This window comes from Peromyscus leucopus, chromosome 6, assembly GCF_004664715.2.
Source record: "Peromyscus leucopus breed LL Stock chromosome 6, UCI_PerLeu_2.1, whole genome shotgun sequence".
Classification (NCBI taxonomy): domain Eukaryota; kingdom Metazoa; phylum Chordata; class Mammalia; order Rodentia; family Cricetidae; genus Peromyscus; species Peromyscus leucopus.
This window is the reverse complement of record NC_051068.1, coordinates 81998617-82020280: the sequence shown is the minus strand read 5'-3', so window position 1 is coordinate 82020280 and position 21664 is coordinate 81998617. Positions and strand designations below refer to the sequence as shown.

The window sequence follows — 21664 nt, the reverse complement described above, 5'->3', positions numbered from 1 at the left end:
GTTGTACTGAAATTCCTCTCTGCTAGTAAGAGGCTTCAACTAGACCCATGGGTAGGGGATTCCTTTGTTCACTGATGTCTCCCTAATTTTCCCTTTCATCATGCAGAAAGGAAGAGACAACTAAATTAACTGAAGATGTTAAATCTCACGGATCAGGGGATTCCTGCGAGCCCAATGGCACGGCTCTTAGTTCCAGTGGAAGGAGGGAAGAGAAACTAAAAGACGAAGAGAAAGACCTGAAGATGATTGACAGTTACGGCTTTCCACACACGCCGCCACACTGAATATGGCGACTGGGGAAATTTCCTGGAGGAAATCACGCGAGAGTTGCCTGACGGAGCCCGTCCGAGAATTGAGCCGGGGGTGTGGAGCAGCCAAGATGGAGCCGGCCGCCGCCGGTCCCGGCCCTCTGATTGTGAACAACAAGCAGCCCCAGCCGCCACCTCCTCCGCCGCCCACCACCGCACAGCCTCCTCCCGGGGCGCCGAGGGCCGCTGCGGGACTCCTGCCGGGGGGCAAAGCTCGAGAGTTTAACCGCAACCAGCGCAAAGACTCGGAGGTCAGAGCTGCAGGGGGGCGAGGCTGCCCCTGGGCGGGTGGCAGAGGGGGTCGCGGGGCCAGGGCAGCTTCCGGGCCCAGCCGGGCTTCCGGGTGGCTTGACAGGCGGGCTCGGGGGGAGGCTGTCACTTTACCGAGAACCGTGCTGCTGGAGACACTGGAAGCCCGGAGCACTGCCACGAACTCCTCTGCGGCCCGGGGGAAGGTACTGGGGGGACAGCCGGTCTGCGCCTGGGGGCGCGGCCCGAGGCACAGCCCCGGGGTACAGAGTAGGTGGTCTGCATGAGTTCTCAGCCCCTCATCATTTCCGGCCGCTAATCTTGGGCGGGCGGTGGGCGACGCCAGTTGTCAGCGAAGGGACCCAGGAGAGTTTTGTGGGCGCTTAGAACAGAGCTTGTATCTCTAGTGCTGCGTGGCCCCAGGTTGTGAGAGTAGCAGAGAGGGAGCTTACCAAGTTCCCTCCGAACTTTAGTCCGTGCAGGGTCAGGCCATGGGCAGACACTGACAAGTAGTTTTGGATGCCCAGTAAACCCACTGAATGCCGAACTGTTAAGGATCAGAAGTACACAAAGGGCGCAGGATTCTCCTTGCTAGTGAGCTGTGCTTCCCTTTGCCTGAGCAGTATCGAGCTATTCACCTCACCCCAAGTTAAAATTCCTCCCACTGCTTCCGTTTGCAGAATTCATGAATGAACACACACCCGTGGCAGCATTTTAGGGCTTCTTAATCAGCACATTCATTCCCAGAGCACTTACTATGCAGTCTCCACCTGAGACAACTCCCAATGTGATGAGCAGTCAGGCACTTACTGAGAGGGAATCCCTCATTATCCAAATTTGATGCTCCAGCTCGAACCAGAGACTAATGATACTGTCTTTAGAGCTCTGAAATCAGTTCCTCTCAAACATTTTTGTTGCAAGCTCAAACCCTGCTAAAACACGTTGTAAATGAACAAGCTCAGAGTAGAGAGGTTGAGCTTTGAGTGGCCTTTTTGAAAAGAACAGAAGATGGACCCTTCAGGAATCTTTTATTGTGGAACAATGGATCATCAGTGGCAACTTCTCCGTGATCTTTCAAGTATGAAGGAGTATGAAAGTTTTAAGTTTGGAGCCTACATTTTTTGGGGGGGTGGGTGGGTTTTGAGACAGGATTTCTCTCTGTAGCTTTGGAGCCTGTCCTGGAACTCACTCAGGAGACCAGGCTGGCCTCGAACTCACAGAGATCTGACTGCCTCTGCCTCCCCAGTGCTGGGATTAAAGGCATGTGCCACCACCACTCAACAAGAGTACACCTTCTTTAATGACCAGACTTGTTCAGTTTTTCTGAAGAGGATGCTGAGAATCGAACTATACTCCCAGACTTCTTTTCTTTTAATGTTTTAAGGGGCTGGAGAGATGGTTCAGTGGTTAAAAGCAGTTGCTGCTCTCTCAGAGGACCTGAGTTTGGATTCCAGCACCCATATTGGGCAGCTCACAACTCTAGCTCCTAGGGATCCAGTACCCTCCTTCTAACCCGTATGGGAGCTTGCATGCACACATGCACTTTACACATACAGATAGACGCATAAATAAAATCAATCTTTTTAAGAAATATTTTAGGGCTGGCAAGATGGCTCAGCAGGTAAAGAAGTTTTACATTTTCCTAACTAGCTGAAAAATAGATAAATATACTTTTATGCATTTTTTTTTTATTATTCTGTGATGCTGAGAATCAAATTCTGAGCCTTGTGCAAGCTAGGCCAACACTGTCCTGCCAAGCTACATCCTCAACCTCTATTATACATTTTAATTCCTCTTTCTGTCTTTTAATTTCACCAAAGTCAACATCTGGAAGGCCCATCAAATAGAGAGATCTGTCTCCTTGCATTAGAGATGTTGATGCTGCACACTTCCTCTAGTGACAGCTGAAATCAGTAGTTTGGGAGTCTGATCAGTGTCAGGGACAGGGAGGCTGTCATAGGAGGACTTTATTAGTCCTCAAAAATAGCCAAGGCAGCCAAGCATGCTTCTAGTCTCAATACACAGGAAGCTGAGAAAGGAGGATCAGAGTTCAAGGCCAGCCTGGGCTGCACAGTAAAACCTTGTCTCTACATAAGTACATTGGGAGGGGATAAGAAAGAATAATGAATTTGGTGGTGAATGTGATCACAATGCATTATATATACAACATGTATGAAATTGCAAAAAAAAAAAAGTCATAAGAAAAGTTCAAGCAGATTTTTGTCATTCCTGTTCTGTAAATGAAAAACTCAACCTCAGTAATGTGTGCTGCTGTCGATTTTAATAGTGTTTTGGTGGTGCTGGGACGTGAACCCAGGACCCTACACATGTTAGGTAATCATTCTATCACTGAACTATATCCCTAGCCTAGAAACTCAGTAGCTTGTGAAAGTGTCCACTATTGTCCATTAATAAGGAGTAGTTACTGTTTGAGGGATGTCATTTTGTCAGTGGTCGTTATCTGTTATAAGGTACTCCCTGACCCCGCCCTCCATCTCACTTGCTTCTCCCCCCAGCCCCCAGTGCTGAAGATTAAACCCAGGGTAGCACATACTAGGTGCCCTACACTGAAATGTACTCTCTGGTCTTCCAAGTACATTTTAATCAAGACTGCCTTCATCCGTTTTTTCTTGCTGCTTCTCTCTTCCCAGTACAAGTCTTCCAAGATGGCGCATTCTCAGGAATCACCTATCTCTAACAGATTGTCATTGCATCCTCTCCTGTGTGTGGGAGGGAGGCCAATCTGTTCCATTTCTGCTTTCTCTGTCTGTTAGTTCTCACTAAAAATTGAGATAAGAACAGGGTACTGCGGGTTTCAATACTCATTTTGTCCTTAGCTGTTTATAGCCCATGGTCCAGAAAGAAGTGAAACTTCTAAATATTTAGTACTGTATGGAATGGTCAGCCGTTGCACAAAATAGAAATTTTGTGTTTATGTTGAACTGCTATGTAATGGATATCATTGGTCAACAACACAGAATTTCTGTTTCAAGGTACTTGTGGTCTCATGGAGAGGAAGATGATTAAAAAAGAAATCCAGTGAATGATTATAGTTTATAGTAGGTGCTTTGACGGTGAAATGCAGGGTGTTGGAGAGGGCTTAAAGAGGACTTGAACTAGTCTAGGAGACCAAATACTGTGATAAAACATCAGAAAAATAGAGGCAGTGATGTCATGTAGTGCCACAGTGTCTCTGAGGCATTTGTGTGTATCCCTTTGTGAAACACTCAGGAGGATCTTTATGCGAAGTTCTTTCCATTCATCAGGGCTATTCTGAGTCTCCAGACCTGGAGTTTGAGTATGCTGACACAGACAAGTGGGCTGCAGAGCTTGCAGGTAAGGTCTAGACCTTTGTGTCCTTTACAGGAGTTTTGACTGGGGTCTTCAGAAAATTAAGACTGGATATCATTTTTCCCTAGTTATTCCTATCAATGGTATATAAAACATCGATTAGCTATTTAGCTTGGACACATGTCTTGTAATTTTGAATTGTCCTTTATCTCCCCGAAGGATCTTGTTTGGAGTCAGCTGAATTGGTTATTGCCCAGTCTCTGGGTAAGGCAGTTAAGGTGCTCCTTGCCGTACACCAACTGGACAGTGATCTCTCACACAGTAGTGAGTCACAGGAATGCTGGCAACTGTGCTTGAATCTTTGCACATCTGTCACTGTTAGTGTTATTGGTGTATAATATGAGGACAGCATGAGCTGCCTCTCCAGCCTTCATGATCCTTATTCAGGAGGTGACACTAAAGACATATTCAGGGTGATGAGCAGCCTCTGACACAGCAGTCTAATGCATACCATACTAGAAATGCCCAGATTTATGCTCCACTGACATTCCAGTTCAAAGTGGCCAGTGTTACCTCTGTCGAGTGCCTCAGAACACTAAGGCCTTCCCCACTCAGTAATTAGAAAGAGTAGCCTGAAAATCACTGTGACTTACGAAGGAGTAGAGTAGAATGCCTTACTTCCTCTGCTCTATGTGAGAACTGATGTGGAGTGTGGTAATGGTGAGGAGACTTTGTTCTTTGACAGAGCTTTACAGCTATACAGAAGGACCAGAATTCCTGATGAATCGAAAATGCTTTGAGGAGGACTTCCGGATCCATGGTGAGATCATTTCCCCCACTTCTTCGTTCTCTTCACACTGCATCAGGAGAGTACAGGGTTTCTCTTCATCATCAAACTGATCTAAGACGTACAGGAACATGAGAAAATTGTTGAACTAGTTCAAGGCCAGATGTGACATGTAGACTGGGCCTTCTGGGCATTCTCATGGGAATTCCAATTCACCAGACAGCAGTGTGGCCCTACCCTTACGAGGGAGTAACTTGTCTTTCTGGTTCTGTTATTGTCCTGATTTGAAAGATAAACACAGTCCACTCTGTTGTGAGGGTTATGTGGGTTCAGGTATAAGTGTCTCCTGCCCTTCAGTGACAGACAAGAAGTGGACCGAGCTGGATACCAATCAGCACCGCACCCACGCCATGAGGCTTCTGGATGGCTTGGAAGTCACTGCCCGGGAGAAAAGACTTAAGGTGGCCCGTGCAATTCTCTACGTTGCCCAAGGTACTGTGATGATGTCCCCAGGGACCCCCGGTACCCCTGCTAGTGACAGTGCCTAGTTATGTATGCGGGTCTTGGTAAGCTGTGGCCTGTGTTTGCAGGTACCTTTGGAGAATGCAGCTCAGAGGCAGAAGTGCAGTTCTGGATGCGCTACAACATCTTTCTGCTCCTGGAGGTGGGCACGTTCAATGCTTTGGTGGAGCTTCTGAACATGGAAATAGAGTGAGCACTTCTGCTGAAGGGCTTTAATAGGGAAGAAGGGGAGGGGAGGGGAGGGGAGGAGAGGGGAGGGAGAGAGAGTAGTGGGAAGAGGGCCAGAGCTTACAGAACTAATAACATTGAGACAGGTAGATAGGTCACTGAAGATGAAGGGTCTGTTCTCAGGCTGCTTGAAACATACAAATAATGGAGAAGCGGCTTAATGATTCCTTGGAAAATAATATAATAGAGAGAGATGAGAAAATATAATAATAGAGAGAGGTGAGAGGTTCCTATGGTAATAGAAAGTGATGGGTTCCTGTGCTGGTTCACGTGGTCTGCAATGCTGGAGCATTGGTACCTAGCAGGCAATGCTCAACTTCTCATCTTGAGCTCCCTCTGTGTTTTCCCTTCAGTAGTACACCAAGCCCAGATCTGACGCGTGCGCACAACAAAACTTGTCCCCTGGACAGGGCAGCTACTGTCGTTTAAGACCAATGGCCATCATAAGCAAGGGAGATTGCTGTCAGTTGGAGTCCAGTTTGGTCTACATAGTGAGTTCTAGGGTAGCCAGAGCTACTTAGAACATATCCAAAAACAAACAACAAAATTAAAATCAATATAGTTGTAACTAAAAACACTCACCGAGGACTACATCTTCAGGCACTGTTCTCAGGACATTATGTTTACTAAATCATGTTAATAACTCAAGTACTATGTCACCCTGATTTTGTAGATGAGACAACTAGACACAGAGAAGTCGACTCGACCTTGGCCATGTATGCCTAACTAGTAAACATAAGAGCTACAGCCAGGGTTCATACTTTGAGACTTGACAGTCTGGTCCAGGACTTGAGTTCTTTTTTTTTCCTGGTTTTTCAAGACAGGGTTTTTCTGTATAACAGCCTCAGCTGTCCTGGAACTCACTCTGTAGCCCAGGCTGGCCTCAAACTCACAGAGATCCGCTTGCCTCTGCCTCCTGAGTGCTGGGATTAAAGGTGTGCACCACCATTGCCCAGCTCAGGGCTTGAGTTCTTTCTTTTTTTTTTAAAGGTACTTTATTGAAATTTTTTAAAAGACTTATTTATTTATTATGTATACAGTGTTCTGCCTGCAGGCCAGAAGAGGGCACCAGATCTCATTCTAGATGGTTGTGACCCACCACGTGGTTGCTGGGAATTGAACTCAGGACCTCTGGAAGAGCAGTCAGTGCTCATAACCTCTGAGCTGTCTCTCCAACCCAGGGCTTGAGTTCTTAACTAGTGTGGTGTCCTAAGGTCTCGTGTAGAGCCTAAACATACTGGCATCTTGTTGCCTGATGGGACAGTACTCGTCAGGGGCTCACTTACCCCCCTTGCCTGTCAAGCTGATTTCGGTCTCTCCGCAGTAACAGTGCCGCATGCAGCAGTGCAGTGAGGAAGCCTGCCATCTCCCTGGCCGACAGCACAGACCTGAGGTGAGACAAGCGGCAAGTCTGGTACCTGAGCAGCCAGAGAGTGAGCTCAGAACAAGACTGAGCATTTCTTAGCTGTGTGTGCATTTCTTTTGCACACTAATCAGCTCAAGTGATAGGCTCTCTGGGAGTTGTTAGTAGGCCTTGATGAGGTGCCATCTTAAGGGAGAGGAGGGACCTGGAAAATCCAGGGGAAATCAAGGTCAAGCCACTTAATAGAGCTGCTAAGGAGTTGGTTGTAGAGTATTTTGTTGTTGTTGTTGTTTCCCGAGACAGGGTTTCTCTGTGTAGCTTTGCGTCTTTCCTGGGACTCACTTTGTAGCCCAGACTGGCCTCGAACTCAGAGATCTGTCTGCCTCTGCCTCCCAAGTGCTGGGATTAAAGGTGTGCGCCACCACTGCCCGGCCGTTTGTAGAGTATTTTATATGTAGACAGAAACCAGGGTGTTGCTCTGGGACTCCCACCACCCGTTGTACACAGATTGATCCCCATCTGTGTTGGGTTATCCTGACAATACCAACGCTTCCCGGCTGCACAGGAATAGCCCCTGCTAAAGAACAGGGTCGTCTTCCCGTGCTTTAGGGTTGAAATCTGGTTTTGGAATTGAGCTGTGGTTCTCCTCACTGTAGTCAGGATCTCCACATTTCACCTCCTGTTTTCCACTCTCCTGGTAAACTCTGCCCTCTTTCTGTAATCCTGCCTGCTTTGACCTCAGTCACTTACTGTAGTCAGTTCTGTTTTTCTTTTCAGGAGGCTTAGGGCAGTACATTCTTTAGGCCATTCTTGTTCCTGTTTGGAGACACAGAATGAGTTATAGGCTCTGCCTGAGCAAGAATCCTCAGGTGTCACTTCTCTCCTTGGGTTTTCTCTGTATGACAGCCTTCTCCTACCACATGCGTGGGTGTTTACATCTTAGCCAGGAAAGTGAGAAAGAAAGCCCAAGGGTTCCTTCTTCACATTTTTGTTTGTTTGAGACTGACTCCATATATGATTTAGGCCAAGCTAGAGCTTACTATCTAGACCAGGCTGGCCTGAAACTTGAGACCCTCCTGCCTCAGCTTTTCAAGAACTGTTATTACAAGCATACACCACCACTCCCTGCTGAGAGTACCCCTTGGTCCCTGTCTTACTCTCTTATGAACTGGTTCTTGTGCTCAGGGTTCTGCTCAACATCATGTACCTGATTGTGGAGACTGTGCACCAGGATTGTGAGGGTGACAAGGCCGAGTGGAGAACGATGCGACAGACCTTCAGAGCTGAGCTGGGTAGGACCTGGGGTCCCCTGATAAGGCCTTGCCTGGGAGCTGAGACTGGAGGGCTTTGGGTGGGTCCTGTTGCTGCTTGGGGTCCTGATATCTTTGAATCACTTCCAGGCTCCCCTCTGTACAACAACGAGCCATTTGCCATCATGCTATTTGGGATGGTGACCAAATTTTGCAGCGGCCATGCCCCCCACTTCCCCATGAAGAAAGTTCTCTTGCTGCTCTGGAAGACTGTATTGGTGAGCATCTTCTTGGGGGCACTTATATGCTAGGAGACAAGGCAGGAAAGAGGCGTCTTTGTACGGCTGGCCCTCTGTACCTGTGGATTCTCATCCATGTATGCATTCAAATACAGGTCATAGAATAAGGTGTGCATCTGTACTGCTGTACAGACTTTGTTGTTACTGTTCCCTAACTAGTATAGCGACGATTTATGTAGTTTTAGGTAGTACAAATAATCTAGGGATGATTTCAAGCCTGCAGAAGGTTATGCACAAGTTGTATGCAAATACCATTCCATCTTCTGAGGGATGTGATATCTTCCTGTGGGAGGGGGTGAGGGGAAATTCCTGGAGCCAGTCTCCCGTGGATAATGATGAATAACTACGTTTCTTTTTGAATACTGAATTATGTGAATATGTAGCTAATTTGTTTAAAAAATATTTGTTTGGTAGTATTACAGATTGAACCTAGGACTTTGTGCATGCTAGGCAAACAGACTCCATTGAGTTACACTGGTGTTCTTTTTACTTTTTATTTATTTGCTTATTTCCTGTGCATGTGAGTATGCATTTGGTACATGTATGTAGTACATGAACACGTGTGTATAGCTGCACACACCCATGCTCAAGAGACCAGAGTTTCCTGCTCTGTCATTCTTCGCTGTATTCCCTTATAGCAGGATCTCTACCTGAACCTGGTGCTAAGATGGCAGCCAGCAAACCCCTTGATTCTGTTGGGTTACAGGCTAATGTGTGACTTCTCCAGCTTTTTAACCTGGGTACTAGGGATTTAAACTCATATCCTCATCTTTTTGAAGCAAGTGCTCTTACCTACTGAGCCATGTCCTCAGCTGTTTACTTTTTATTTTCACACAAGATCTGGCCTTAAACTTGAAATATTCCTGCCTCAGCCTCATCAGTATAGCTCCCAGGCTCAGTTTTTAAAAAGTTCCAGAAAAGAGATGAAAAAGAAATACAGCGCATGGTGGTGCACAACTTGAATCTTAGCACTCAGGAGGCAGAGGCAGGCGGATCTCTGTGAGTCTGAGGCCAGCCTGGTCCACAGAGTGAGTTCTAGGACAGCAAGGGATACATGGTAAGACCTTGTCTCAAGGGGGAAAAAGTGCTGAGTAGGGGTAGGCATGACATGGCCTTTGTGTCATACTAGATTGGTTCCCGGCTTTTGTTAAAGCCATTTCTAATCACACAGCAGTGCCATCCTTGAACAAGATGCCTCTTTGGAGACCGCTCCCAAACCTGTGTTTATAAAAGTGGTTTGAGGCAAAGATAGAACTGATGTAGTCATAGTCCAGTGGGCAGATGACTTGTTGTTACCTGGGTTGAGCTTAACTTTGAACAGTGGAGCTCTCTCTCCAACCCAGGAAGATGTCTTTTGAAGGAAGCAAGAGTGAGCCTCTAGCTAGCCTATTTCCCGAGGGTGTCTTGTGAAATGGATTGTTTCTGTACGGGGAGGGAGTAGATGCTGGGTGGGCTGGCCATCACACTTAGCATGGGGCATTGTCAGATATCAAGCCCAGGGCAAGCAGGGAGCCCTCTCTCCAGGAGGAGCACTGTGCTAAGTGGGGTCTTCCCTTTACTCTGCAGCCAGAGTTCAGTGAGTTTCGAGCCTCTCAGGGTCTGTACAAGCTTTATCTTGACCAGACCTGCTGGTTCCTCAGGAAGCCTCACTCAGGCTGAGAGGAAAGCTGAGTTACTCAGACACTGAGTAACCGCAGTGACTATGGGGCTGGAGCTTGATCTTCTAGTGAATTTAGAGAGGTTTTTATTTTTTTTTTTTTAGTATATTATTTTATTTGAGCAACGCACAGTAGGTTTTAGTTTTGTTTGGAAGACTGACATGCACAGCTTTGAAGCATCAGTCAGCTGACATTTGTAAGAACTGGCTCTACTACTTTGGTTGGTTGGTTGGTTTAAAGACATGGTCTCTCTGTAGCCTTGAGTAGCCTGGAACTTGCTATGTCCACTAGGCTGGACTTCTTCTAATTTTGGTGATCCTCCTGTTTCAGCTTCAGAAGAGTTGGGCTCATCAGTTTGTGCTACCACACCCTGCTCAATCTGCTTCTTTTTAAAATTAGAGACTATATCATATGTACAGAATTATATGTATCCTGCGCCAGCTTCCACCAGCTGGTGTTTCATTCTTTCCTTGCTCTTCTTCTCTTGTTCCTTGTAGAGAGAGCTCTGAATTCTCCTTGGATGGCTTTAGTATTTTGTCCAAGGGGCTATGTGGGTCTCTATAAAGGCTTGGGTTCTGATGGTGTCTTGCATGCTTTTTAGTATAGTGGTATCAACAAGGACATGGTGACCTAGGCCCTGCACCCCCATTTTACACAGTGTACACTGGGTGGCTTTGAGGAGCTGCAGAGCATGAAGGCTGAGAAGCGTACTCTCCTTGGCCTTCCCCCGCTGCCTGAGGACAGCATCAAGGTGATCCGAAATATGAGGGCTGCCTCTCCACCAGCCTCTGCCTCAGACCTGATTGAGCAGCAGCAGAAACGGGGCCGACGGGAGCACAAGGTGAGGCAACAGAGGGCCCAGGACTCCCGAGAGATCTCAGAGTGCACACGGGGTAGGGCGCGAGCGCATGCTCCTATCAGGCTGATCAGAGGAGTCCATGGCAAGGACACTGTCTCCAGCTCCAGGCCCAGTGGATAGTGGATACTTAGATGGTGGCAGCTCTTGAGGCGCTGGAGCAAGAAGTGACTTGTCATTTTGTTCTAGTCCCAGCTCCTTCTCTGTGTTCCCAGCTCCCTGTCTGACAGCTTTTGTTCCTCTGAACTGTTTCCCTCTGCCATCATCTCGTTAGTTGTCCAGCGTTCTCAGCCCCCTTCCCTGTGCTTTCAGGCTCTGATAAAGCAGGACAATTTAGATGCCTTCAATGAACGGGATCCCTATAAGGCTGATGACTCTCGAGAAGAGGAGGAGGAGAATGACGATGACAACAGCCTGGAGGGGGAGACTTTTCCCCTTGAGCGAGATGAGGTGATGCCTCCCCCACTGCAGCACCCTCAGACTGACAGACTTACCTGCCCCAAAGGGCTCCCTTGGGCTCCCAAGGTCAGGTGAGTCTCAGAGTTCTAGAATCGTCTTGAAGTGAGGGCCCTCATATCCTCAGGCCAGTGTGGACCTAAGCTCTTCTGCAAGGCTAAGATAACCTTAAATTGTCCTGTGCTATCCTGGGCATGTCTGGGAGGATGGTTTTGCTGATGTCACACGAAATAACCCTTGTGCAACTCCTGTGTCAGTAATTTAAACTGATCAAACTTGATAGTGAAGAGAGAAAGGGAAAAAATAAAATGTGTATCTAGGCAAACCTATCCCCACTCATATTGGAGTTGTATATGGCTTTTTATATAAAAATGATAGATGAAGAGTTTCAGAAAACCACTTAATGCATTGAACAGTATCATTGGGTGTGTCAGTAGATGGGGAGGTAGCTGGAGATGTGTATCTTTATAGGCAGCAGCTTAATGAGTAGCTGTGTATATGAGCTGATGTAAAAGGGGTAAGTCCTCAGCTTTCTGGGGTGTGTGAGAAGAATGTAGAACAGGTCACCCAAAAGCCAAGGCGTTTCTATTGAGACAAGAACATAAACCATTCGTTTATCTCTTACACTTCTTAGTGTTTGAAAGTACTAAATATTACTATTGTTTGAATAAACTGTGCTTTTAAGTTTAATATACCTCCCTGATTTTGAGTCAGCTGGACATGCATATTATAGAAATATAAACATACTTTAAGTTTATGAACCCGACAAAATTATGTAAAAATCAAAGTAGCTGGAATTCAGATTTTTTCCCCTTATTGTAAGAGATCTTTCCTTGTGTTGGAATCACAGTTTGGAAATGCTTTGTCTGTTAGAACACAGGCCTGTGACAGTTGCACACCTTGAGACAGTACTTGATAAAATCTGTCCCTGCTTCTTTGGTAGAGAGAAAGACATTGAGATGTTCCTTGAATCCAGCCGCAGCAAGTTCATAGGCTACACTCTAGGCAGGTGAGTATGACCTGAGTTCCTTTTGAAGTCCATTCGCCTGGCCTTAGGGCAGCGGACAGGCGCGTGGACGTCTGGGCTCAGCACAAGGCCTTCTTTATTCCCCAGTGACACCAGCACAGTGGTGGGGCTGCCAAGGCCAATCCATGAAAGCATCAAGACACTGAAACAAGTAAGTGACCCGAAGGGAACTTTTGGCCTTGTTTGGTCCCAGGTGAATAAAGTGAGAAGGGACAAGCTGTTCGGGATTATTGTCTGCCAGCAAGAGCCTGGGAAGCACTCTTCTTAAGTGTGACCTCTTGGAGATGTGTTAGATAGCAGTCGTAGAGTTAAGGAGCCTGTAAGTAGCCTTCCCTTTTCCTTAGCCAAGCTCTAAGGTTCGAGAGGAGTCGCAGGTGGAGATGACATTGTCAGCTTTGCTGTTTATAGAAGATTGGGGAACGAGGTATGAGCACCATCGTGGTGTGCTAAGAGCATGCTTTAGAAATCAAGCAGGCTCGGTTACCCAGTCCTAGAGGGCTGCAGGCAGACAGGACACAGGCTCTCAGCAGGCAGGCAGGTGGAATCTAAAGATAGGGCTGGGGCCAAGACCAACTTGTTTTCTCCTGTGCTCACTGCTGGGGGTGGGGGGGTATGGGCAGAGCTGTGAGGGATCAGGAGGAGTGTGCTTCTTATGTATCTGGACTGTAATATTTTTAAGTCCAGATTTGAAACTGGTAATGACAAGTGGTCTCAGCAGATAGGCTTTTTGAGTACACAGTTTGGCCTCTAATGTCTTCTCCTGTCTTTTTTGTTATTGAAAGCCCTTTCCTCCACTTCAGTTTGCTTTTTACTAATTGACTATGGGCTTTTTACAGAGGTTGTCAGAATAGATGCCTCCTTAGGAAGCTATTAGAAGTTTGCAGTTTCATTAGGGAATCTTTGCTGTGACTTAGCCCTCTCTCAGAAGACCAGAGTAATCGTGGGTCTTTGCCAGTGTGTGTGTAGGGGGGAGTGTGGCCAGAGAATTAAGGGTGTTTTTCTCAGCATCTTCTCCTGCCTCTCTTCAGCACAAGTACACATCGATTGCAGAGGTCCAGGCACAGATGGAGGAGGAATTCCTTCGCTCTCCTCTCTCAGGGGTGAGTTAAGATGTCTACAGCCATGGAGTCCCCAACTGCTCTCATTCTGAGTGGGGCCTGGCCCACAAAGCTGCTCCAGGGCTCGGCCTCTCCTTGAAGAGATTCTGGTCCATGTCCTACTCTCTCAGTCCCTGAATGGCAACTTGAGCACAAAACTTGACCTCTTGATGCTCTGTTCCCTGCCTGTAACAGAACAGCAATGATAGACTAGTACCTTCTCTGTTATTTACTTGTTGGTTTGATAGCATCTAGCTGTAACCCAGATGGCCTTGCTATACAGCTCAGACTGGCCTCAAACGCCTGTCTCGGCCTAAGCAGTGCTGGGGTTACCAGTGTTTGCTAGCAGCGTGGCTGTGGGGCCTTAGGAAGAGCGTTACAGTAAGAACTGACTACACTGTCCCAAGTGACGCTTCCGGCACGCTGTCATCAGCGTCCCTCTTCACCTGGATGCTTAGAGACTCGGGCTCAGGAGAGTGTAGCCTGGACATAGGTTTGTGTTTGTGACTTTGTATTAAAGGGAGAAGAGGAAGTTGAGCAAGTTCCTGCAGAAACCCTCTACCAAGGCTTACTCCCCAGCCTGCCTCAGTATATGGTGAGTGCTCTGGGTCTGGGACCTCTCTCGGGGCCTGTCAGTAGGCACCTGTGGTGAGATACCCCATAGGCTGGTCCCCTTCACCCCACAAGGCTCCTGCCCCCTGCAGACCTGCAGGAGTTCCACTTTTCAGGGCTTGCTCCATTATGACCCTGGCCTCTGATGCCCATCTGAATGGTCTGCTTTTCCCAGATTGCCCTCCTGAAGATCCTACTGGCTGCAGCTCCCACATCAAAAGCCAAAACGGACTCAATCAACATCCTGGCAGATGTTCTGCCTGAAGAGATGCCGTGAGTGTCAGTGCTATGGATAGGTAGAGGGAGAGGGCCAGTGTTTTTCAGGTTGGTTTCTTTGGTTGGCCTAGCTTTGCTGCTGGTTAAGTCTAGGGCATTTCTGATTCAGACGAAGGAAACTACTGCATAAGTTTCCCTAGGTGGGGAGATGACTTAGCCAGAACCCCAGCACAGACTGTCACCGAGTGAACTTCTAAGTAAATTAGGAATGCCAGTTTTCCTTTGTAAAATAGATGGGGCAGTAGACTTTCCCAGAGCCCTTCTAGAGCCATGTGGCTGGCACCCCCTGAGTGGGAGGGGTAACTTCTGGTCAGAGCCCGTGCTGGTGGAGTCTCTCCTGGCCAGTGAACTGGCAGACTGACTCCTGGCAAACATCTCAGAAGAGAGGGTGAAACTCTTAGGGGTCCTTCCTCTTTAGCTAACAGGTCTTTTCATGGGGGAGAACAGCCCGAAGTCTATTCTAAGGTCATATTCTATGTTGAGAAAGGACCCAGGCCCACACCTGGTTCGCCTCTCAGGCTAGGACCACCTTGTTCTGAGCGGATCCCGCCCTGGCTGGTGATGGTGGCCAGGTGAGGGAGGAGGCAGGGATTGGCTCATACCAGAGGGAGGTTCACTGAACAGTAGGTCATCTGGATGGTCCTAGGAAATATGATCAAATACTGCATTTCCTCTTCTGAAGATTTGCAGTGAGAAGTCCTGAATTAAGAAACTGATATGACAGTGCTTCCTAAATTTATCCGACTTTGGGGTCCCTCATCACAGCACTGTAGAGTGAAACTTCTCCACATACTGGTTTTCCACAGAACATACTTTGGGGAATTCAGGTTAATAGGGTGGCCAAAGCTTAGGGAGAATTTGGAAAGAAGTTCCTTTTTGGAGGAGAGGCAGAGGAAGGGACTGAGAATGTGTTGGGCAGATCATGGGAAGATGGAAATTGTGCCGCCAAACCGGGTCTCTTGGGAGCTGGGCAGATGGCCTAAGGCTGACCTCTGAAGTGTTTGCGGGCTGTGGGCCCTCGCCGGAGGGTTCTGGAATCCGTCCCCACTGTGGACACCTGGGAGGAAGGTGACTCACCAGGCACTTGTGTTTCTAGCACCACAGTGTTGCAGAGCATGAAGCTGGGGGTGGACGTGAACCGCCACAAAGAGGTCATCGTCAAGGCCATTTCTGCCGTGCTGCTGCTGCTGCTCAAGCACTTTAAGTTGAACCATGTCTACCAGGTACCCGTGGGTCTGCCCGCCTGCCGGTGCACTGGGCCAGCGCCTCGGGCCCTGCTGCTCCCCTAGCCCAAGAGAATAGGGCTTGGCTTTTGAGCCCCCTGGAGCTCTGCATGAGCATTCTAATGTGAGGTTCTCCAGCCAAGGCTTTTTGTCTCTGGAGAAAAGAGAATACGGTCCCAAGAGGCATGCTTAGTTTCTTCTGTTGGTTTCAGTTTGAATACATGGCCCAGCACCTGGTCTTCGCCAACTGCATCCCTTTGATCCTGAAGTTCTTCAATCAAAACATCATGTCCTACATCACTGCCAAGAACAGGTGAGGAGGACCAGGGACCAAGAAAGGGTGGTAGAGCCGGATGGCAGGACTTCAGCAGGTCTCTTCACTGAGACTGTTCAGCAGACATTTTTCTGAGCATGTATGAGTCAACACTTGGTTGACATCAGGAGACAAAGTGAAATGACAGTGTGTCAGTTTTGAGGCTAGCTAGTCTAGTGACTTTGTGTTTGACCAGGAGCTCTCATCCTAGGCTCTAGAATCGTCCTCGCTACCACTTCTGTCCTTCTTCCCTTTCCCCTCCCAGTTCTCTGTAAGGAGCTGGCTTTGTGCACTGTAAAGCTTTGTCTGATACTTAATACCCACCTGTGCCAGCTGTACCTGATGGCACCTGCTTATCCATGTGAGCCGTCGTCACAAGGGAAGCGTCCGCCTAGCTGTGCCTTCTCAGAGGGAGGGCTTGGTCTAAATCAGTTGTCCTGAGCCTCACCTCTAGACTCGTGTAACGGGAAAGCTGCGGTAGTGTCTGCACCCTACAGCCACTCATTAGACTCACCGGTCCAGTCGCAGGGAAACTGTACATGTACAATACATGTATTGTAGCAGACATTTCCTCAGCAGTCAGGGGAACTGAGGCAGAGCAAGCAAGGTAGATTCCGACTTCTGCTTCACATCAATCATGGCTACTCTGGCAGACCCAGCCTTTGCTCACGGTGAGCACCTGGGTCTTCTTGCATTCTGCAGCATTTCTGTCCTGGATTACCCTCACTGTGTGGTGAACGAGCTTCCAGAGCTAACTGCAGAGAGTCTGGTGAGTGGCTGGGATCCCCCTGGCTATCCCTTGGGTATGAGGGTTGCCTCCCCCAACACAAAGATAGAGGTGTCTTCCAGAATAGGTCACCTTTGACTTTTAAAGTACCAGAAATGGCCATGAAGTCAGGGGGAGGGATGCTGTAGAGCAGAATGGTTGGGGATTGGGCTAGGGTTAGTCAGGGAGCATGTTCTGCAGGCTACTAACCTAGAACTTGCCTACTCAAGCTGCCTGCTTCTTCCCACCCAAGTCCGGGGCCGTATCTCCTGCAGGAAAAGTCTGTTGAGTTGCTGTTTCTCTGTCAACTTGTGGGGTGGAGTTTCCCTTGACTGGCTGTGAGACAAGAGGACTTTGTGCTAGAAACATTGAAGCATGGCCAACTGTGGTGTATTTGTGAAGGCCTCTGCACACTGCTGAGCAGCCAGGGTGAGAGTTGTGATTGTCCCTGGCTTTTCCTGCAGGAAGCTGGTGACAACAACCAGTTCTGCTGGAGGAACCTCTTCTCTTGCATCAATCTGCTTCGGATCTTGAACAAGCTAACGAAGTGGAAACATTCAAGGACCATGGTGAGTCAGTGCTGCAGCAAGCCTGGGACTCACAGAACAGTACCACATGCAGCGCCTCCCTCACCTGGGACAAGGAGACCTCAGGGTGGGGCTTGTGAGGCAGCATTGTCCTCATTCAGTTCTGCAGACTTCTGGTCTTTGCTGAGTAGAACCGGAAGCTGGAAGAGACCCTTAGTCATGCTCTGAAACAAACCCACCCTCACAGATACTTTTCCCGTAGCCTCTTGGTCCTGACTGGGAAATGATAGTCAGGAGTCCGAGAGCCGCCTTAACCCTGGGATGCTTTTGGGACAGGGAAGGTCCATGAATTCTCAGAAATGAGATTATAGAGTGATCCATTATTAGGGTGACTAACCTTTGTGGTTTGCCTGTAGCTCTGCTGGTTTTAGTGATTAAAACTCCGTATACCAGCAAACCAGTGAGTTCAAGAGAAACTGCATGGTTTGTCACCCTGTTTCCTACCCCAGAAGTGTTAAGTGACTGTGGTGATGGTACACACACTTACTCCTTTGCTCACCATGGCCGCTGCTATGCCTGCCCAGATGCTGGTGGTGTTCAAGTCGGCACCCATCCTGAAGCGGGCCCTGAAGGTGAAGCAGGCCATGATGCAGCTCTATGTGCTGAAGCTGCTCAAAGTGCAGACCAAGTACTTGGGGCGACAGTGGCGCAAGAGCAACATGAAGACCATGTCTGCCATCTACCAGAAGGTGCGGCATCGGCTGAACGATGACTGGGCCTATGGCAATGGTGAGGCCACTCGGGAAGCAGGAGTGGGAAAAGGTGGGACAAGGTACACTGACTCCTCACCTGTGAGACCTTAGTTGTCTCTGCCCTGAGGCACAGAAAGGGGCCTGGCTTTAGTTTTTGTGGGAGCTCTAGGCAAGACTTTGGAAAGCTGCTCAATGTCTGGGCTCATCTGCTTCTCTGTCCCTTCACTCTAAATTATGTCTTTTCTAGAAATTGCCAGAACATTCTGCCCCTCTTCATCCCTACTGCAACTGCCTTCTGGCTGCCTAAATCCAAAGCTCCCCACTGGCTCTGATTGTACTTTCGCCCCTCTGTCTGCCTCTGGTTTGGCTCCTGTAATCTTTTCAGCATACCCACCCTCTACTGTTGCCTCCTGAGTACATTCCTGATTAGCTTCTTACTTCCCTTAGGGATGAAGTCAAACACTAAGAGAAGGGACACTCACTCACCTCCCTGGTCCCATAGTCCACAGCTTTCTTTTAAAGCCCACTGTCTGCTGGCAGCCAGCCTCTGTCACGCCCAGGACTCTGGGACAGAGTGTGATCCCGCAGTACCCGCTAAGGCTTGCTCTGCAGATCCCAGCATACACAGAAGCCTGTGCTCCTCAGTGTGCCCTCTGTCAGAATAGACTGCACAGGTACAGAGGGCAGCTGCACTTGGCCCATGGACCTTAGCATGGCACTTCCTGTTTCTGGGCCTCTGGTGTCTTCTCCTGTCTAACTGGTCTCTGGGTGTTGCTGTGAGTTACATTGTCACAGTCACAATACTGCAACACTACACCCAGCATCTGGGCCCAAGAGCACGTGATGTCTTGTCAGGGAGGTGAGAGGGGGCAAATGAGGCAGTCTCAGGCCTCTGTCCCCAGAACCAAGGAGACTTCAGGTTTAGAAAATGCTTTTTCCAGGGGCTCTCCCATCTGGTCTGCAGAGTTTGGGGAGCAAGGCTCTTTCTCAGTGGGTCTGGGTTTTCTCCGTACATTTGCTTATCTTTTGCTTCTGGGAAAGAATTTCTATTCATCTTCCTGAGGATGGGTTTGGAGGTGATCTCCTGGCTAAAGATCACACTCTTACTCATGGGGAGCTGCTATAGGGCTGGACTCCTAACTGAGTTTTCCTGCTTTGTCCAGATCTTGATGCCCGGCCTTGGGACTTCCAGGCAGAGGAGTGTGCCCTTCGTGCCAACATCGAACGCTTCAATGCCCGGCGCTATGACCGGACCCACAGCAACCCTGACTTCTTGCCAGTGGACAATTGCCTGCAGAGCGTCTTGGGCCAGCGGGTAGATCTACCTGAGGACTTCCAAATGAACTATGACCTGTGGCTAGAAAGGGAGGTCTTCTCTAAGCCCATTTCCTGGGAAGAGTTGCTGCAGTGAGGGAGGAGGACTGAAAGAGACCGTGATCTCATCACACCGAGGGACTGGCCTCATCATTGCTGCAGTGCCCACATTGCCCTCCAGGTGGCAGCACAGCTCCATTGAGTCCTCCACAGCCAGCCCTGGGCCTGTGAGTAAATCTAGGTTGGCCTCTGGTTGATTCCCAGGATCCTACTCAGGAGCAGTCATCTCCAAGCTGGGATCTACTCTTCCTCCACATGCCCAGTTTCTACCCTCCCCTCTTGGATCTGATTGATTGCAACCCGTTTCACAGTTAGCCCTAGGCTGGGAAAAGCTGAGATGGGCCTTGAATCCCTTCTCATTGACAGCTGAATCTCAAGGTCACACTGACTCCTGAGCAGCTTTGGCATGTCAGCTGGTCAAGAAGGAGGGGCTGGTGTGAGGGCCAAGAACAGAAAGTCGGCACCTTGGTTGTGCTCTGGGGGTATCGATGCCATTCCAGCATCCTGCTGAGTTTTGTCCAGAAGTGATAGATACCACAGCTTCTGCAGCCTGGCTTTGGATATGATCGAAGATAGAGCAAGGCTTCCTGAAGTCAGATATGCCAGTTTCCTCATATTGCCATGGCCTGTAAATATATAAAACTCTGTGTGTTCTCTTGTGTCATGGTGGGGTTTTTATGTGTTTGTGTATTCTGTTTACATTAAAAGAAAGCAAAACTATCCCTGTTGCCTTGTCTATATACAGGCTCTAGAGGCTAGGGATGTAGCTCAGGGGTAGAGTGCTTCCTTAGCAGGTAAGGACCCTGGGTTTGGTCCCCAGCACCACATCAACCAGCCATGGTGGTCCACACTTGGAATCTCAGCACTCGAGAGGTGGAAGCAGGAGAGTCAGAGGTTCTAGGCCATCCTCGTCTACATAGTTCAAGGCTAGCCTAGGCTCCATGAGATTCTCTCTCAGAAACACGGTCTAAAAATCTCCAGTTCTCCAAGTGCCACTTCCCACCAGTATGATAGACCATCCACTTATGTCTTGTCTGCCTGCCTTTCCTATCGTAGAGGGAAGGAGAAGTTGATACTCCCGTTATCTACCCACAGCAGTCTGGGATTGCTTTAGGGTTCTGAGTCCTGGGATTCTGAATTACTGGCCTTGCTGTAGCTTCTGTAGAAACCCCAGGTTTCTCAGGATCACACTCTGGAGCTGTCTTCAGTCAAGCCTGTTAGTGCTAGGTTAAAGGGTTAGCTGATTGGGTCTTCATTGGAACAGAGGTGTTTGGGACAAAGAGGAAAGTTGTGTGCTCTCAGGAGTTTCATGGTGGGAGAATGGTGCAGAGCGTGTGGCTCCTATAGCTAAGGGAGAAACAAGGGAAATGTGTCGGTTTGAGTCCTGGGACCTCACTCAGCTCAGGTACCTGATCATGTCTGCCTCAACCTTCTTTTCCTTCAGATTCATCCTCCTCATGACTTTAGTGACAGAGCTGCTTTTTCATAATTCCTAGAAGCTCCCTGTAGGCAACATGCAAGAGGTCTTAAATCTCTAATGGGGAGAGTCTTGACTGATAAAGGAAATATTCCAGGGCAAGTCTGTCTTGGTATTTAGATTCAATGCCTGCTGGGCTGTGGCCTGCTGAGCCTCAGGCTGTGCTTTAATGTGGCTGCATGGTTAGTAATAGTCAGGTGGAAAGGTCAGAACTCAAAGTCACATAGCTTTATGGGATGGAAAGTCCCCATGACTGGCTCTTTTCCTCTAAAGTAACCTGCACAGGACAAAAAAGTCCTGTCATTCTTGTGTGCCTGGCGAATCTGCTGCTGCTTGCTGGAACTTAGAGGAAACACAGATGCTGAGATTTCAGGCTGGGAAGGTGGGTTTTCACATTCTTACTCCAACATGCATCTAGGTCTCTGAAATTGTTTAGCCTGAGGCGTTGCCTAGCCCCCCTTCTCTTTGAAGACTTCCCCAGACTCTTTCTGCCTTACAGAAAATCACATGAGGCCATTGAGCCTGGGCACGTGAGTCCCTTCATCTTTAGATTCAGGCCGGGCCCCAAGGAAGGGAGCAAAACGGCTTCTCACAACTGTGGTGTGTTACTGGCATGTTGGCCCTTAGAACCCAGGTCCTTGTGTGTAAGCGGCTTGGAGACAACCCAGTTTCTTGCTATCATCTCATCTGAGTGATGAGGTAGACATGAAGGCACTCTGAAGATGGTTGAGTTACACAGAAGGGTCCAGTGTTCCTTACTGTACCAAGGGGTGAATTACCCCAAGGCTTGTGTCATTTCAAAGATTCGCTTACTGGAGGCTAAACAGGGACCAGATGCACTGTGAAGAGTCTCGTGATTCACAGAACATCTGTCGTAATAGTCCTGTTGATGGTTGCTCCTCTTTGTCAACTTGGCTGGGTTTAAAATCACCTAAGAAATGCACTTGAGGGTG

At 48.5% G+C, this 21664-nt stretch overlaps 1 protein-coding gene across 3 annotated transcripts; it reads left to right on the top strand.

The window, feature by feature from the left end:
• The first annotated feature begins 349 nt into the window (after nt 1–349).
• Nucleotides 350–19956, top strand: Strip1 (striatin interacting protein 1). 3 transcript variants are annotated; one of them, XM_037206987.1, is made up of 21 exons: nt 350–559; nt 3824–3893; nt 4594–4668; nt 4993–5127; nt 5226–5346; nt 6716–6778; nt 7934–8040; nt 8149–8276; nt 10614–10796; nt 11124–11341; nt 12211–12276; nt 12382–12445; nt 13323–13394; nt 13912–13986; nt 14179–14276; nt 15376–15502; nt 15715–15815; nt 16518–16584; nt 17046–17150; nt 17693–17897; nt 19024–19956. In XM_037206987.1, the coding sequence occupies exons 1-21, from the start codon at nt 380–382 to the stop codon at nt 19269–19271; spliced, it is 2508 nt and encodes an 835-aa protein (XP_037062882.1). In that variant the 5' UTR covers nt 350–379; the 3' UTR covers nt 19272–19956. The 3 variants fall into 3 exon arrangements, with proteins under 3 accessions (XP_037062882.1, XP_028735254.1, XP_037062883.1); XM_028879421.1 differs by having other exon boundaries at nt 6710–6778; XM_037206988.1 differs by lacking the exon at nt 350–559 and adding an exon at nt 669–763 and having other exon boundaries at nt 6710–6778.
• The last annotated feature ends 1708 nt before the right edge of the window (nt 19957–21664 follow it).

Bases quoted from the DNA above. Each gene is read 5' to 3' on its own strand.
- Strip1 (XM_028879421.1), top strand. From the start codon at position 380: ATGGAGCCGGCCGCCGCCGGTCCCGGCCCTCTGATTGTGAACAACAAG. The intron at 560-3,823 runs GTCAGAGCTGCA...TCCATTCATCAG, and splicing joins ACCAGCGCAAAGACTCGGAG to GGCTATTCTGAGTCTCCAGA. The intron at 15,816-16,517 runs GTGAGGAGGACC...TGCATTCTGCAG, and splicing joins TACATCACTGCCAAGAACAG to CATTTCTGTCCTGGATTACC.